This window comes from Etheostoma cragini, chromosome 5 (genome assembly GCF_013103735.1).
Source record: "Etheostoma cragini isolate CJK2018 chromosome 5, CSU_Ecrag_1.0, whole genome shotgun sequence".
NCBI lineage: Eukaryota > Metazoa > Chordata > Actinopteri > Perciformes > Percidae > Etheostoma > Etheostoma cragini.
In genome coordinates this window covers 13,138,573-13,155,717 of record NC_048411.1, presented here as the reverse complement: position 1 = coordinate 13,155,717, position 17,145 = coordinate 13,138,573, and the positions used below count along the sequence as shown (strand labels likewise).

General features: G+C 40.2%; 1 protein-coding gene across 5 annotated transcripts in view; it reads left to right on the top strand.

Annotated features, from left to right (window-relative positions):
* The first annotated feature begins 316 nt into the window (after positions 1–316).
* The window catches only part of acacb (acetyl-CoA carboxylase beta), a 25,181-nt gene continuing 8,352 nt past the window's right edge, over positions 317–17,145 (top strand). The window contains exons 1-33 of one of the 5 annotated variants that reach the window (XM_034871415.1): positions 317–583; positions 1,785–2,358; positions 5,790–5,922; positions 6,035–6,173; positions 6,342–6,451; positions 6,576–6,657; positions 6,757–6,855; positions 6,958–7,067; positions 7,192–7,302; positions 7,389–7,598; positions 7,690–7,860; positions 7,980–8,141; positions 8,227–8,390; positions 8,732–8,882; positions 8,977–9,080; positions 9,173–9,254; positions 9,344–9,489; positions 9,578–9,728; positions 9,827–9,961; positions 10,239–10,385; positions 10,462–10,650; positions 10,744–10,844; positions 10,958–11,046; positions 11,139–11,263; positions 11,357–11,470; positions 13,321–13,434; positions 13,525–13,614; positions 13,697–13,815; positions 14,088–14,111; positions 15,443–15,583; positions 15,699–15,798; positions 15,894–16,001; positions 16,104–16,160. In XM_034871415.1, the coding sequence (XP_034727306.1) occupies positions 1,805–2,358; positions 5,790–5,922; positions 6,035–6,173; positions 6,342–6,451; positions 6,576–6,657; positions 6,757–6,855; positions 6,958–7,067; positions 7,192–7,302; positions 7,389–7,598; positions 7,690–7,860; positions 7,980–8,141; positions 8,227–8,390; positions 8,732–8,882; positions 8,977–9,080; positions 9,173–9,254; positions 9,344–9,489; positions 9,578–9,728; positions 9,827–9,961; positions 10,239–10,385; positions 10,462–10,650; positions 10,744–10,844; positions 10,958–11,046; positions 11,139–11,263; positions 11,357–11,470; positions 13,321–13,434; positions 13,525–13,614; positions 13,697–13,815; positions 14,088–14,111; positions 15,443–15,583; positions 15,699–15,798; positions 15,894–16,001; positions 16,104–16,160 (4,332 nt within the window). In that variant the 5' untranslated portion in view covers positions 317–583; positions 1,785–1,804. Of the gene's footprint in view, positions 584–1,678; positions 2,359–2,706; positions 2,975–3,321; positions 3,463–5,789; positions 5,923–6,034; positions 6,174–6,341; positions 6,452–6,575; positions 6,658–6,756; positions 6,856–6,957; positions 7,068–7,191; positions 7,303–7,388; positions 7,599–7,689; positions 7,861–7,979; positions 8,142–8,226; positions 8,391–8,731; positions 8,883–8,976; positions 9,081–9,172; positions 9,255–9,343; positions 9,490–9,577; positions 9,729–9,826; positions 9,962–10,238; positions 10,386–10,461; positions 10,651–10,743; positions 10,845–10,957; positions 11,047–11,138; positions 11,264–11,356; positions 11,471–13,320; positions 13,435–13,524; positions 13,615–13,696; positions 13,816–14,087; positions 14,112–15,442; positions 15,584–15,698; positions 15,799–15,893; positions 16,002–16,103; positions 16,161–17,145 lie in introns of those variants that run through there. The other 4 variants (XM_034871417.1, XM_034871416.1, XM_034871420.1 and 1 more) reach the window with 4 other exon arrangements.

Below are 17,145 nucleotides of genomic sequence, written 5' to 3'. Positions count from 1 at the left end.
TTAAATACTGTACAGAGCTTTGGATTGAGATTTTGAAAAGGGTAAACAAATCCTCAATGCGTGCAAGACACAGCCTATAGTGTAAACATACACTGTACACTTTTACTAAGACTTTATTTAGCCGATTAGCAAAAAATTCACTCTTCACCATGGCAACCATTCAACGCAGCAGAAGTCTCAGGGACCGCCTGTCTTTTCGAAACCTGAAAATGTTTTTTGACCACAGGCTGAAACATCTTATCAATACACGATCTTCGGAAGTGTTCCCTCTTCCTGGGAGGAGCTTAAAATAGATTCCTTCCTGCACATGTTTACCAGCGACAAGGAGGTGGTGAAAGGCTTTTGGGGGGGGGCTGTGGGACATTTCCTGCTGCTGTCAGGATGGTGGTTTAAACCGTAAAACCTTACCGGTTCAGTTTGTGCGGAGTTTAAGATCTCGGTGGAGAAAATTAGAAAGCGAAGCATGTAGTCTCATTCAAAATAACTCTAATTTAATAATAATACGTGATTGCTACCTCGCTAGCCAAGTGAGTATTGAGCAACAACAACAACAAGACTGAGCTGCTGTCCGTTATCTGTAGCGGTGAGTGTAATTTGCGTGCTTTTACAACTTGCTGACACAAATAGACTTCATGTTTGATTATAAAGGTCATGGTTCATTTTCCTGTTGGGTTAAAGATTGGTTAAGATTGAACAGTGTTTCTATCCAAATGCACTTGCTTGATCATCCTGTTAAGTTTGAACTTCTTAAGGTCTTTTTTTCCGTCACATAAGTTGATGATTTATTGCAACCTACTGTGCACTGGTATATGTGTGCCGGTGCTGATACTCGATATACTACGTTTAGTCGGGTTGAGGTCAGCCTGGAGATAAAGTTATAACACTTTCACTATGTTTATCTTCTTTGATTATTTAGTAGAATAACTAAATTTTAATTTAAATTCTCACCATTGGTATAGTACCCTCCAAAGGAAAACAACCATCTTGAAAGCTATTTTTATGAAGACACTTACCTCATCTGAAAAGTGATGGCCCAGTCTTTTTGTTTCTGTTAAAGTGGCTCTAGAGGACAAATTCCTTCTCTATTTATTAATGCATCTTTCATATGAATTCAATATGGATATGTTTTTCTTTGTTTTAATAAAATGCATGAGGAATCCATATTTGTTTAACACAGATTTCAGATTAACATATCCATTATTTGTTATTTCTTTATTTTGGAGCATTGAGATGCTCTTTAGCCTAACGCTGTTTATGTGGCTGTTTAGGCCTTCTCCTCCTTTCATTCCCTTAGTGCTGACCTTTACCCCACATGAAGCTACCACACTTGGTCTTCATGGCAGCTGTCACAGACAGGCTGTTTACCAGACACTGGCTGGGATATGTAGGCTGCCAGACCCTCTGGCATAGTTAAAGTGCTATCTTGATTCAGCAGAATCAAAGAATCAGGAAAAGTCAATTGCCACAGTAAGTTACACTTACGAGAATTTGCCTTGGATTGGTGCATACATAACAGACATAACATTTTAATCATAATCAATAGAAAAAAGTTGGCTCAATGGATTGAAGGCAATCAGAGCACCTGACTCTTATGTTGTCCTCGAGTCAAATTTGACCCCTTTTCAAAGTGTCTATATCAAAAATATGTTTTCATTTTAATTCCACAACAGCTATTATGTGGGGCGAAAGAGATATGATGATATTTTTAAGTTGGCTGGCTTATGATGTTGTACATACTGTCATCTTTCATATGACTTCTAATGTTCACTTTGTTCTTGTTGCAGTCTCAGGAGGATGTCTATGAATGCTCCCGTTTGCAGTTTTAGGATTAATCCTATGGATATTGTTGCTACTGTGGAGGAATAATACCAAGGCCGTAACGATGCCCGTGAAAGGAGAGGAATCTCCTTCTGACTGTGGTCGGCCTGCAGCCGTGGAGGACATGCCTGCTACACAGTCATCTCATCCAGGCGGATATTGCCCGTCAACAGTTCCTACTACCTCAACACACAATGAGGATAAGAACCCTCAGGTCGGCGGTGCCTCTGTGGGTCTTGACGTTCAAACCAGGGACACTAAGGCTCGGCAGGCGTCCTCTAAGGTAAACTCAGAAAAGCCATCATTGCGAGCGACCACCCAGAAATCGTCCAGAACTAAAGTGCCAATGTTCAGCTCTGGGCCTAAGGCGAGGGAACGCCTCAAGTTTATCCTCGGAGCATCGGAGGATAATTCTTCAGACGAGGAGTCTCGGGTCACCAAACCTCCAAGTGGTGCATCCCAGCCGTCCACCTCTGACCCCAAGTGTTCTCCTCAGCAGGCGTCCTCTGCAGTGCCACAGCCCATCTCCTCAGGCATGAAGTAAGACCTTGTTTCTGACCTTATTTGTGAATTTAATAGCAAATGTTAAGGGTCAGGCATGTTTGGCATGTGACATAAACATGAAAGCATCTCACTCATGCCAAAAAAACAAATCTGAGCTAGTAGTTACTAATAAGAACAGGGCTGGGTTGTTTTTTTAGGTTTGCAGAGGCTGTATTTTCTGAAAATTTGTAAGTCAAACGTGGCCACGTTGGTGACGTGCCGTTATATTCCTACTCACACAAGCTGTGCCTTATCACCTGACTGCGTGGAGTTGATTTGCTTTATTGCCACATGCCAAACACACTTGGCTCTATTATTGGAACAAGAGGCCGAACCAAATGACATTGAAAACTGTGTTGTGACTCTCGGTCACAGCACGGATAACAAAAACACTTTTAAATTTTCCACAAATTTTGTTTTTAACTTATTTTTACAGTGCATGGTGGAGAGTTGTTTTTATACCCAGTGATGGTATATGATCAGATGGGATTGTTTGGTGCATAAAGCTACATGCTTAACTTGACCTGCTTAGTTGCATTGACTTACCCAAATGCAAAAAGCTACAGTATGTGTGCTAGCGGGACTTGTGGGAAGCATCCTGAAGGGGAAAAAGGTAAGAGATTTTCCTCTCCCAAATCTCAACCTTAGAATCATCTTTCTGCAGTTCACAGGGGGAAAACATGTAGCATAAGTTGCACTTTTGTAAAATGCTTATTGGAAAATAAGTGTAATTGTACATGTGTGCATAAAGGTTTCAGCCTTACATCTCTTAAAACTACAGCTTTTGCCCAGACACTAGTTGCTTGCTTTTATGTGAAGTGAAGTAGAATGAACCACCTTTGTCCTGCTGTTGGCCTTGCCTCTTTGTATATTTAGATGACACAGCCTGTGATCTGTCGCATGGGATCTTTAAATTATTTTGCTGCAAATGTGGGAGGGGAGAAGGAAGGGAGCACATGAGAGGAAGCATTTTGCAGCGGTTTCTTTGTCTTGGTCTTAGATTTTAATATCTAGTTTTACTACTGAAGGACAGTAAAGTAGGTCACATAATGGAGGAGGAAAACGGCTTTCAGGGTCTCAACCTGTTCCCATGTCTGCAAAGTAAGTTCTGTTAAAAGTTGGATTCAGTTTTTTGTAACTTGATACGTCAACTGCAGTGTTTATTATGTACACAGTTATCACATGGTTAATGTTACGGCTGCAGAAATAATGAAAACATGCATACTTACTACTTTATTAAAAGTAGAATAGATACCGTAGCAACTTCTGCAGACGTGTTTGTCAGCAGAGATAATCGCTCGGGTGGCCTTTCTGTTGTTATGTAACTGAGCAGAGCTTGTCTTGGCGCACATAAGTTTGAGGAAATAAAAAAAAAAAAAAAAAACTCTCAGGCAATATATAGGCTACCCTCTAGAGGAGAGAAAAGCAAAACACACAAAGCAGTACAGTTATAAGCCAACAAGACTTAGTCCCTAAATCATTAATCCAGTAAAGTATGTGTCTAAGTAAATTAACCCTTACCTCATGAAAAAGATCAGAATCAGAAGGGCATGATTGTTGCATGCCCTTTCTGATCTTTTTCAGAAAAGGTTATCAAAAACTAGCTCAATAAAAGAGTGCAATCTGTATTTCCTGATCAATGGGGGAGTTACAGTATGTTTAAAGTTCATATCGCTCACTGATGCAACTCAAGTGTTTCTCACTGATAACTTAACATGGGTCATCATTCCTATGCAGTGGCTTGTGGTGCAATTGCAACAAGAGTTTGGAATGAACAAGGTACGAGCTAGCTGATAATCATGGTACGTGGGATGATCTAATCTAGTGTTCCAGAATGTCTCTTTTTTTGTGTGTTCTAAGACTGACTCAAATCAATCAATAAAACTGATGAGTTTATAGTTTTTAATGTTCACATCACAAAAACAAGCATTAGTAGTATTAATGAAGTGTACGAAAATGCAAAATAGAAGCAACAACATACTCACTCAAACTGCCAAGTTTTGCTAAAACTACCCCGGCTGGTTCATTTGAGATCGTTTGAAATATTTTTGAATATCCTTTTTCTTATCACTCATTAGTTCTACTGTAACTGTGAATACCTGATTGGCTAAGCTAAAGTCTGAATGAAGGCATCATGCTGCTGATTATCTGTGAACTTCGGATAAAAAGGAGCACCATGTGGCAAATTGTTTAAGATGAAGGAATTCTTTTGTATGAAGAGCAGTTGCACAGTTTTAATTTGAAGAAAAGGTCAGAAACAAATGGGCTGGTCCACAGTCTGTCTTTGCCTGTTGAGGAGAGGGTCTAAACTCTGTGTTTTTTCATTTTCAATGCTGTGGATCCCTGTTGGTGCTACTGTAGTTTGTTCACAGTCCCACACTTGCACTGTTATGTAGTTTACCAGTGTTAGGAGGGTTACTTTGAAAATGTTATAGGTTGCCCTATTTAAAATGTAATAGTAGTGTAACTATTTCAGTTACTTTTTTAAAGTAATGTAACTTATTACATGGAATTAGTTTTTGATTACTTTTCTAAATTTCTATTGACATTTTTCAAACGTTAACCATTTTTAAATGCTTCAACCTGGCAGCTTTAACCTTACATCAGTACTTACTACAATAGTAGTAAAACAAAAGTAATCATTTGTTTTGAACAAATACAGCCACCACAAAGTCAGATTTTACCTCCTCTTTTTAATATGTGATCAGGTCACATGATATGATTTAAAATCTTAACAAAACATGTGTGTGTGTGTGTGTGTGTGTGTGTATATATATATACACATATACACATTGCACGTTTATGTTTGAACCCTTCTCAGATTTTTGTATGAAAGTTTATTTTAATTTTTTTTCCGCTATTATTTCCAGCACTGGGAGGCGTTTTTATCCGCTGCCATAGTGGCACCTATCAGACCGTTTGAGAGGCGATTTAACTGTCAGATGGGTAACGCTGCAAATCCAAACAGGAGAACCAATCAGAACAGCATCAAACTTTACTAAACATCTGTGGCTGGAAATGGCATAAGAATACATTGTGCACATGAATAACACGCAAAGCAACAACATTAAAATTATTCAACATCATAGCCTAGCATTTTACACAAAATATTCCAATACATTGAATGTAATAATAAACAGGATTTACAGATAGTTTTTCCCAGTAACTGTAACGGATTACAGTTAGTTAGTATTATTATTAGGTATTATTTTGTAATTAATAAATAGTTACCCACCAACACTTCTGTTTACCACAATGACTGTAGAGGAGCCCTGTAGTCTGATGCTTGTTTTCCCTGCTTGGGTCTGACATGTCCTCAATTATTTGATATTTGTTTCAGCTCATATGAACAGAGCAGAATACACCCAGGGAATTGGGTTTTGCTGTGTTATTGGACAAGACTACTAACCCAAATTTTTATATTCCAGGCCTAGCATGTCTGGTCTTCACTTGGTGAATAAAGGACGTAAACACAGAAAGATGGATTTACAGAGGGACTTCACCGTGGCCTCTCCTGCTGAGTTCGTCACCCGTTTTGGTGGCAACCGTGTCATTGATAAAGTAAGAATGAAAAACCTTCCTGTATTTTTAATTCTCTATTTTTCATTGTTTAATGATAATTACAGCATTTTCTTTTTTAGAGCTTCACAAGTGGTTTATGTTTTTGTTACAGGTGCTGATTGCTAACAACGGGATAGCAGCTGTCAAATGTATGCGTTCCATCCGTCGCTGGTCCTACGAAATGTTTCGCAATGAAAGGACCATCCGTTTTGTCGTTATGGTTACCCCTGAAGACTTGAAAGCTAATGCAGGTCATTGTGAAAATGATACTTCAGTTTGTGTTTACTCACTAAGTGACTCAATGACAGACTTTCATAGAAAGACATAGAACATAGAAAGTGATCCCTATAAGCTTGTACTGAATCAATAAATTATTAGAATTAATCATCAATTAAATGTTACTCTTTTTTTCCCTATAGAATACATTAAAATGGCAGACCATTACGTGCCTGTACCCGGTGGGTCCAACAACAACAACTACGCCAACGTAGAGCTGATAGTGGACATTGCTAAAAGAATCCCAGTGCAGGTACTCTTCAGCATTCATCTAAACAACATATTTCTGGTCTGTAACCTTTTTTCTCTTTGACCTTGCCTACCTACCCTTAAAAAGCTGTGATAAATGACATGTCTGTGTGTATAACTGCTAACAGGCTGTATGGGCTGGTTGGGGTCATGCCTCAGAAAATCCCAAACTGCCTGAGCTGTTGGACAAAGCAGGAATATCGTTCTTGGGTAAAATCCAGTTTGAAATTACAGAAAGTTCACCTTATTTTTTATTTAGTTTATTCACACCTTTGGCAGATCTCATCGGTAACTGACTTTATTTTTTAGGGCCGTCCAGTATGGCCATGTGGGCTCTTGGGGATAAAGTAGCTTCTGCCATTGTGGCTCAGACTGCAGACATTCCCACACTACCATGGACCGGCTCAGGTGATGATTTAACTCCTGCACTGTCTCAGTGTAGTAACACAAACTCTACTCATTATTTGTCAGTGTTTTTATATTCTGTCCTTGTGTGTTGTGGTGCTCTAGGTCTGAGAGTAGACTGGGAAGAGGATGACCAATTCCTGGGCAATGTAATCAGTGTTCCTCCAGAGATCTACAAAAAGGGCTGTGTTCTTGATGTAGACGAAGGGCTGGCAGTAAGCATATTAAGCAAAGCCATCATAATAATAGCATCACATTAGTTTTTTTTGTTTACCCCAACATGATTCCCTTCAAGCACGTATCTGTTGCTGAGTTATATTTTGTGGTTTTTCTTTGCAGGGGGCTGAGAAAATTGGTTATCCGGTTGTTATCAAGGCCTCTGAGGGTGGAGGTGGAAAGGGTATCCGCAAAGTAGAAAGTTCTCAAGATTTTCCAAGTTTTTTTAGACAGGTCTGATTTAATTTTATTCCCATTTTATACAATTGAATTTGATTTAGTTCTAACAGCTAACTTAATTTTTTTTTTTTTAAATGCAGGTTCAAACAGAGGTACCCGGCTCGCCTATCTTCATCATGCAGCTGGCTCAGCATGCCAGGCACCTTGAGGTTCAGATATTGGCTGATGAGTATGGAAATGCCATCTCTTTGTTTGGACGAGACTGCTCCATTCAGAGAAGGCATCAGAAAATCATAGAAGAGGCTCCTGCCACCGTAGCGGCTCCTTCAACATTCGAGCAAATGGAACGGGTCAGTTTACGTCACCGCATGTGTTTATTATCCAACCCTAATTAGCTCCTCTGGTTGAGGCTTGACATTTGGTCTCTTCTTTATGTCCCAGTGTGCTGTGCGACTGGCCAAGATGGTGGGCTATGTGAGTGCAGGTACTGTGGAATATCTTTACTCTGAAGACGGAAGTTTCCATTTCCTGGAGCTGAATCCTCGCCTCCAGGTGGAACATCCTTGTACAGAGATGATTGGAGATGTAAACCTGCCAGCTGCCCAGCTTCAGGTAAAAGAAAAAGAAGAATCAGAATATTCCCAAAGGAACAAAATGAGTAATTCTCTTTCAAATGAGACAACAGACAGAGATCCAATCCTATAATTTTAACTTTGTCTCATCTCACATAGATTGCGATGGGCATCCCCCTTTATAGAATTAAGGACATCCGCTTGCTTTATGGAGAAGCTCCGTGGGGCGACACTGTTCTTAACCTAGAGACTCCAGACTGCATACCATCTCCAAGAGGGCACGTCATAGCTGCTCGGATCACCAGTGAGAACCCTGATGAGGTAAAGCTCAATTTCATTGACCAATCGTTTTGTTATGTTCTTTTGATTTGCACAATTGACTCGTAATCCTTGCACTCTTCCACAGGGGTTCAAGCCCAGTTCTGGCACAGTGCAGGAGCTGAACTTCCACAGCAGTAAAAACGTCTGGGGTTATTTCAGCGTGGGGGCAACTGGTGGCCTGCATGAATTTGCAGACTCCCAGTTTGGACACTGTTTCTCCTGGGGCGAAAACCGTGAAGAAGCCATTTCGTGAGGCTTTTTTTGTCTGTTATTGTTCCAATGTCATAGCTGATCTTTAGCCATTGAGCTTTTAGGTTTGGCCTCTCAGGCAACAGCCAGTAACGTTCTAATGTTGTAACTGCCCATGATGTAATAAAACAATGTGGAAAATGCAATGACCTGCCAATGATATAATGCAATCTTCAAAGGCAATTGTGTAATATACTTTTGCAACTAACGCAACTTCTTTATAGGAAATAGAGGGTTGACTTATTATTATGATTCAATAATGTGAATTCAGAACACAAAACAAATCCAAATCACATAGGATGCATGTGAATATTAGGTGTTATATTTGCCATGTGCTTCAGGAACATGGTGGTGGCTATGAAGGAGCTGTCCATCAGAGGTGACTTCAGGACCACGGTTGAATACCTCATTAAATTACTAGAGACAGAAAGCTTCAGATCCAATGACATCGACACAGGCTGGCTGGACCTTCTCATTTCGGAGAAAGTGCAGGTATGAGACTGAAGACCTGTTCCATAAATCATTACACGGATAGGTACTTGTGTGTAGTTTGTTTGTTTAATAAAGCCATATGCTCTTCTTACAGGCTGAGAGACCAGATACCATGCTGGGTATTGTTTGTGGGGCTTTGCATGTTGCTGACGCGAGCTTCCGTAAAAGCATGTCTGACTACCTGCATTCACTGGAAAGGTCAGTCGACACAGTGCCCTCTTATTAATGTCTCACGACAATTCTTACTGTATGTTTATATAATTGACTTATAATAACTGCTGTCTCTGTAGAGGCCAAGTACTGCCTGCAGCCAGTCTCCTCAACTCTGTCAATGTGGAATTAATATATGAAGGAGTCAAGTTCTGCCTCAAGGTATCTGCCTTGTTCCCTTTACACAATCCTTGTTTGACTCAACCTCTCAATGTTCGCAATTAATAAAGTATAATTTTTGTTGCCCGCAGGTGGCTCGCCAATCACCAACAACGTTTGTCATCATAATGAACGGCTCCAACATTGAGATAGATGTCCACAGGCTGAATGATGGCGGCCTCCTGCTGTCCTATGATGGCAGCAGCCACACCAGCTATATGAAGGAGGAAGTGGACAGGCAAGAGTCCTTAAGTCCGTTGATTTGGATTCAAGTGATTTGTATGTTTGTTTTACTCATTTTCTTCTGAAATACTTTGTCCCCACAGCTACCGCATCACTGTTGGCAACAAGACTTGTGTCTTTGAAAAGGAGAAGGATCCCACGGTGCTGAGGTCGCCCTCTGCTGGTAAACTGCTGCAGTACTTGGTCGAAGATGGAGCCCACATTATTGCAGGAGAGACCTATGCAGAGATTGAGGTGAATGTCACAGCTTTTTTTTTGTAAATTTGATTTCTTAAGGCATGCAGTGTCTTTTGGTATTTTTTGTTGACTGGCTGTTTGTGCCGTGGTTTCAGGTGATGAAGATGGTGATGACGTTGACCTTGGAGCAGTCTGGTTGCGTCCACTTTGTCAAGAGACCTGGGGCGGTTCTGCAGCCGGGCTGCGTGGTGGCACGTATAGACCTGGATGACCCCAGCAGTATACATCCAGTAAATTATTTGGAAAATTATAACTTCCAGTGCATAAATTGTTCACTTAATTGTGCCTTTATAATAATAAAAAAAACTTTATAACATTCTTCTAATGTTTGGGTCTTGGCTAAAATGTATAAAAGTAGACATTTTGGCACTGATGTTTTAGCCTGAGTTTGTCCAGATTTATTCACAAAATGGTATATTTAAATTTTGTATGTTTTTATGTTTATTATCATGTGTCCCATGTTTTAACGTTTCATCATTTTTGTCCTGCTTTCACCTCCTGTCATAGGTGGAGCTCAACACGGCCATACTGCCACCCCAACAACCACTGCCCGTTGTCGGTGAAAAGCTTCACCAGGTGTTTCACTGTGTGTTGGAAAACTTGGTTAAAGTCATGGACGGCTACTGCCTTGAGGAGCCCCTCTTTAGCAGCAAGGTACACAGCAGGCTTTCCGCCACAGATTTTTCTGTCATCAGTTTTACTAATTATATGTGCATGTTCATGTCTGCAGCTGAAACAGTGGGTTGCTACCCTGATGAAGACCTTAAGGGACCCCTCACTGCCGCTGTTGGAACTCCAGGAGATCATGACGAGCCTGGCGAGTCGCATTCCGTCCAGTGTGGAAAAAGATATCCGTAAAGTCATGGCACAGTACGCGAGCAACATCACTTCTGTCCTCTGCCAGTTTCCTAGCCAAAGGGTGAGAGAAGCACAGTGGCATTCTGCTGGACGCAGCTGTGCAAGTTCTTTGAATACAATGTTATCTCATCATATTTCTCTTTGTTTATTTCAGATTGCAAATATTCTAGACAGCCATGCAGCAACTCTACAGAGAAAGGCTGACCGAGAGATGTTCTTTATGAACACACAGAGTATCGTTCAGCTGGTACAGAGGTTAGTTATTTTTCCTTTTTTTGTCAGATGCATATTGTACAGCAGTAATAAATAACAAATAGAACAATATTGCATCGACTGACATACAGTATGTTTGAATATGTCTTGTATAGGTACCGAAGTGGAATTCGTGGTTACATGAAGTCTGTGGTTCTCGATCTGCTGAAGCAATACCTGCAAGTAGAGATGCAGTTCCAGCAAGGTACTGGTATGCTCTAGATACTCTACATGAGGCATTTTCTTTAATAACCATGGTTTGTTTGTCTATCACTTTACTCTTGTTTTCACAAACAGCTCACTATGACAAGTGCGTTATCAACCTAAGAGAGCAGCACAAACCTGACATGAATCCTGTGTTGGAGTACATCTTCTCTCATGCCCAAGTCTCCAAAAAGAACCTCCTAGTCACAATGCTCATAGTAAGGCCTCAACACTGGCATGCATACAGTAAATGAAACAATTAGGTTTTTAACACTTAGGTTTTAATGAAAGGACTTTGTTCCCTTTTACAGGACCAACTGTGTGGAAGGGATCCCATGCTGGCAGATGAGCTAATGGCCATTATGAACGAGCTCACGCAGCTCAGCAAGATGGAGAACTCCAAGGTGGCCTTAAGAGCCAGACAGGTAACTATCTAAGACCGCCTGATAAATGTCAGTTTAACACTTTTCTGTCTGTCTTGAATATATATTTATTAATTAAGGTAACCTGTCAGACAGGACACCTCTAGTTGGATTCAAGTGATTTTTTTTTTTAGACCATTGGTAAGGGTTGGGCAATATGGCCAAAATCTTCAACTGTTATTATAGGTAATTTAATATCTCAGTAACGATATGTATCTCGATATAGCATATTTTCTTTTTAATTCAGTATTTAAACATTGAAATAACCACATTCAAAAACCTATTTCTGTATACTTTTGTGAATTTAAGGGAACACGCCACTGGTTTTTTAAACAGGGCTTATCACGGTCTCACCGTAGATAGGTGGGCCAACACATTTTTTGTCTCAGTGCATGCATTGTTTAATGTCCGGTGCAACACCTGCAGCGCCGGCGCTAGTTAGCTTAGCGTAGTGAATTGAATCCTATGTTGCCGGTTAGCATGTTGTGAGTAAAAGTGAGCCAACAAAAAACAACAACGACCTGATTACTTCTTGTGGCCTGCATGTTCAAAATGAGTACAAATAGCAAGACAGATTAAAACTAGACGTTGAGGCAGATATTGATTTGGGACTATATTGTGTGGAAGCACAGCCTAAGCACTGTTACATAGCGCAGAGATCACGCAGCAACTCTGTGTGAGTACAGGTCTTATAGTGGGGCTCATAAGTTTGGGCACCCCAGATAAAAATTTGTATTAATGTGCATAAAGAAGCCAAGAAATGATTGAAAAATCTCCAAAAGACATCAAATGACAGATTAGACATTCGTATAATATGTATAATATGACATTCGTATAAAAGTTACACTTTCAAAATAACAGAAAACAAAAAAGGGCGTCTGCAAACGTTTGGGCACCCTCGAAGATCAGGAAGACCAAGAAAAGTATCAGACAGAACAGCTCGCAGGAGTGTGAGAAAAGCAAATCAAAACGTTTGACTGCACGATCCATCCAAAAACACCTGGCAGACACTGGAGTTGGGGTACACCATTCCGCTATAAAGAGGTACTTATACAGAAATGGGTTTATGGAAGAGTTATCAGAAGAAAACCTCTTCAACGTCATTACCACAAAAATCTGCGTTTGAAGTTTGCAAATGAACATATATTTTATTGCCATTCACTGTCTACTGTAGGAAAAATAACCAGCTATTCACACCCGGTATGTTGATGGAAGTTGGGGGGTTTAAGTTGCTGGTGATCTCTGTGCCCATGTAGTAGTGCTTTGGCTGTTCTTCCACCCAATATAGTCCCAAACCAATATCTGCCTATGAAATTGTCTAGTCTTGATCTGCATTGCTATTTGTATTCGTTGTGAATACGTAGGCCGCAAGAGGTAATTAGGTTGTTGTTGTTGTTGTTTTTTTGTTAAAAAAGATAACTAGTGGCGGAGCTGCCGGTTTTGGACTGGAGTAAAACAACGCAAAAATACGTTGAGGTCTCTCTTATCTACAGCTAGGGGAGACCACGATAAGCTTTATTTCAACAAACAGGGGCATGTTTCTTTAATACTTGACATTTGAAAAGTACTGGGTTTTTTCATATTGTATCAAGAACTTTAGTGCAAAATAAACATGACATGCAAGGATCAGAACGGTAAGCGTAACACAGTTTGGCCGCTAGTTTTTCAACATCACAATGGAACAGATGAAGAGACATTTTATATCATTTTGACAATATATATCTTAATCTTGCCCAGCCCTACCGTCAGTCTTGTCTAATGTTTCTCAAAGTTCATGGATTTATACACCCTTTTTAACAATAAGGTTATTCCATGTGTATGGACTTGATACTATATTTGTAAATGTTTCTTAGGTCTTGATTGCCTCCAATTTACCATCATATGAGCTGAGGCACAACCAGGTGGAGTCCATCTTCCTGTCAGCCATTGACATGTATGGCCACCAGTTTTGTCCAGAAAACCTAAAGGTTAGCATTGTGTGTGGGAATTTCATTGCAATCATTGTTTTATAGCAGCTGGAATGTGAAATGAATATTGTTTTTATTTCTTTGGCACAGAAACTCATTCTTTCTGAAACCTCCATTTTTGATGTTTTGCCCAATTTCTTCTATCACTCCAATCAAGTTGTCTGCATGGCTGCCTTGGAGGTACGGTCAGCACATTCACACATTTATTATGCATTTTTGTTTCTTTATTATTGATAATTACATGTTCTGTTTTGACTTTCAGGTGTACGTGCGCAGAGGTTACATCGCCTATGAGCTGAATAGCATCCAGCATCACCAGCTGCAGGATGGAACTTGCGCTGTAGACTTTCAGTTTATGCTGCCATCATCACATCCAAACAGGTAAAAGGTTTCCTTCTCTAAACTATGTGATGTGTGTGCTCTTCAACTGATCGAGCAGGATTTCATCAAACCAAATAAACGGACTTGGAAGTCCTATAAACTGCTGCTGTAACTGCTTATGGCTAACATTGAATGCAAAATGCCTTCACCCAATGGACATTAATGTGACTGTGCACAGCGCCTTGTTAAGTGCTTTGATCATAATACCTTGAGGTAGAGTTACAGTTTGATCATCCACTGCTGATACTTACCTGTCGATCATTTGATTTCAGAGGGAGCAGCCCTACTCTGAACAGGTAGAGTAAAGCTCCTCCCAACCAGCCAAACTATCTGATCGTGTGTATGTCTCGCAGCAATGCATGCAGAATGCACTGTCCCTCATTTATCAACCAACGTAGAAACCAGCGCAGACATGCGCGCAGAAATCCTCTTACGACAGGCTTCACGTGGGATTCATGAAACCTTCGTATCACACCAATCAGAGCGTAAGAATGGTCGTACATTGATAAATGCAGCGACTGGAAGCGACTGTGATTTAAATATCACACCCCAATATATTCTCGGTTTTGAGGCCTCGTCCATACTATTTTCGACATGGCTAGATGTAATCCGGCACTTTTCAGAGGTGGAGATTGAAACCCAATCCAGTGTTTTTTTAAATTTTACTCGTGCTTTTTATGTGAGTCAGAGCCAGGCAACAGCTGTGAGGGAGAGCATGTGTCCTTTGGCCTCAGTTGGGGCTGGTCTGGACCTTGCTCTCTGGGATTCGGGTCATCTGGCTCCATCACTACATTGATGGCACCCTGTTTTCCTTCGCAATATTGTGCAGAACCCCACAGGCTAAAACAATGTTGCAGACATTTTCTGGCATGTATAGTAGGGTTCCCCCCTCCACTGTGGCCTGTTTGTGTAGGCTACATGGTCACTGTTGCTTGGCTCATAGAAGTCTTCGAAAAGAGCCAGATCTGCCATTGTCGATAAGTGATCAGCTGATGACTTCTCCTTCTCCTGTGACATGCTGCACCGCAAGTCCACACAGACTCGAAAACTTGCGTGCACGAGGTCAGACCAGATGTGAGATTTTTTTCACAGCCTATACGTTTCATAAATGAGGGCCACTGTGTTGCTTCTTCTCGCCTGTTCTGAGAAACCAGAAACATTTGCTTGAGGACTCTTCCAACAAGTCCTTTTTTTCACTTTTTAGCTGAGCTTCTCCATTTGTGTTTCATGTTTGTTGCTTAGCAATAATATGCTTTTTAAGAGGTTCATCCTTTATATATTTCATGTTCCTCTTAAAAACCTCAAACCTGAGATTTTGTTGACTGCTGCCACATGGGGAGACTGTATTCTCCAGCATCAGACGTTAATTTTTGATTTGCAACTCTCAATCGGATATAGAAACAATTGCTCTTATAATTCAATCAAATATATGAAATTTACCTATCAACTGTATGTTATACTTGGATACGGGGGTGATCATACTTGCTTTTTATCAAATAGATAACTACATCCAGACTTGCTTTAATTGCTCTTTGTAAGAATATTTGTACTCTTGGCTGGTCAGGGTTGTATTCTAAAGCAAACCTTTCTGTGTGCTAATATAGTGGCTCTGTTGTTCTGTTTTCAGGGTTCCAGTGCCAATGAGTGGATCAAACCATTTTCAAATGAGGCGGCAGAGCAGCGAGCTGTTCCTGGAGGGAGCCTTGTCTCCACCTTGCCAGCGCATGGGCGCCATGGTGGCTTTCCAGTGTTTTGACGACTTTAAAAGGTCACTATAACTTGCCTTTCTCTCCCATGTGTTATATGCAAATATGTATAGATCAAAGTAAAAAGTTTAAAAAAATGATGTATTGCATGCTGACGTGTTTCTGTTTCTTTTGCAGGAATTTTGATGAGGTTCTCTCCAGCTTCGCGGAACCTGTCTTAGAGAGTGCCCCGTTCTCTGAGTCCTGCTCCAGTCTCTTTGATGAGGACAACTTCAAGGTGAGCGTGGCGGGTGTGTAAGACTCACTTATCAATAAAAAGTTTGTTTTCATCCGTATATCCACAGCCACCAATTTCTCCTACATCCTCAACAGAACACAAGGGACAACCCAATCCACATCATTAACGTGTCCATAAAAACAGCCGACGCAGAAGATGACGATGCCTTGGTTACAGCCTTAACTGCCTTTGCTCAGTCAAAGGTGAGCTAGCTTCTTAACGCATGACTGATACTTATAAATGTGAGATATTGTTTTAGTATCTTGTATTGAATTGAAAACTCTGTTGTTGTTTTTTTACAACAGAGACTTGTCCTCTTTGAATATGGACTCAGGAGAATCACATTTTTGATTGCACAGAAGGTAATTCAACACCAATCGCAGCAGGTCCACTAGTATCATTGGGTCCCCTTTATAGACTTGTATATTCATATTTTATTATTTAATAAAAATTACTTTTCATTATTTATTTTTTATAAGATTTTCTTTTAAAGGACACAGATTGACAAAATTGATGCATAAAGTATGTGCCAACTGGACACAAAACGCACACACAAATATTAAGTTAAAAATAAAATTGGTGGGGCGACCTCTTGCTCAACCAGTAGAGTGTGGGCCCCATGTAGACTGAGGCCTTGGCAGCGGCCCGGGTTTGATTCCGACCCGTGGCCTTTTGATGCATGTCATCCCTCCTTTCTCTCCCCTTTCCTGTCTTCAAGCTATCCTGTCGATTAAAGGCCATAAAAAAGCCCCCAAAATAATACAAAATAAAATAAATAAATGAAATAGTTGTATTATATTATATCCTACACAAAGTTGTATTACATTAAGTTATATTGGTGCACTATACTATACTATGGTATACTGTATAAATTGTTATAGTACTATGTACGATATTATGGTATTCAATATTCTATTATTATTACACTACTGCACCTTATACAATGTCTCATTCCCCTCACTATTTCATAATGTACCATTATATACTATACTATGTTAATATGTTACCTGGACCCCTGCAATATACTCTCTTATATTTTAAAACTCTGCTGCTATTATTTATACCACTCACTTTATCACATGATCAATCTCCAAATGCGTTTTTATAGTTTCAAGTTATCTCTTTTTTCTATTCTGTTTTAGTTTATGTACCTCTTATTTGTCTGTTACTTTCGATTCTTAGCTGTATTTATCTGTGGTGTTTCTGTTGTACTGCTGCAAAAACTGAATTCCCCGCTTGAGAGCAATAAAGGTGTATTTAAAGTATAGTGTAATGTACAGTGGGTACGGAAAGTATTCAGACCCCTTTAAATTTTTCACTCTTTGTTTCATTGCAGCCTTTTTCCAA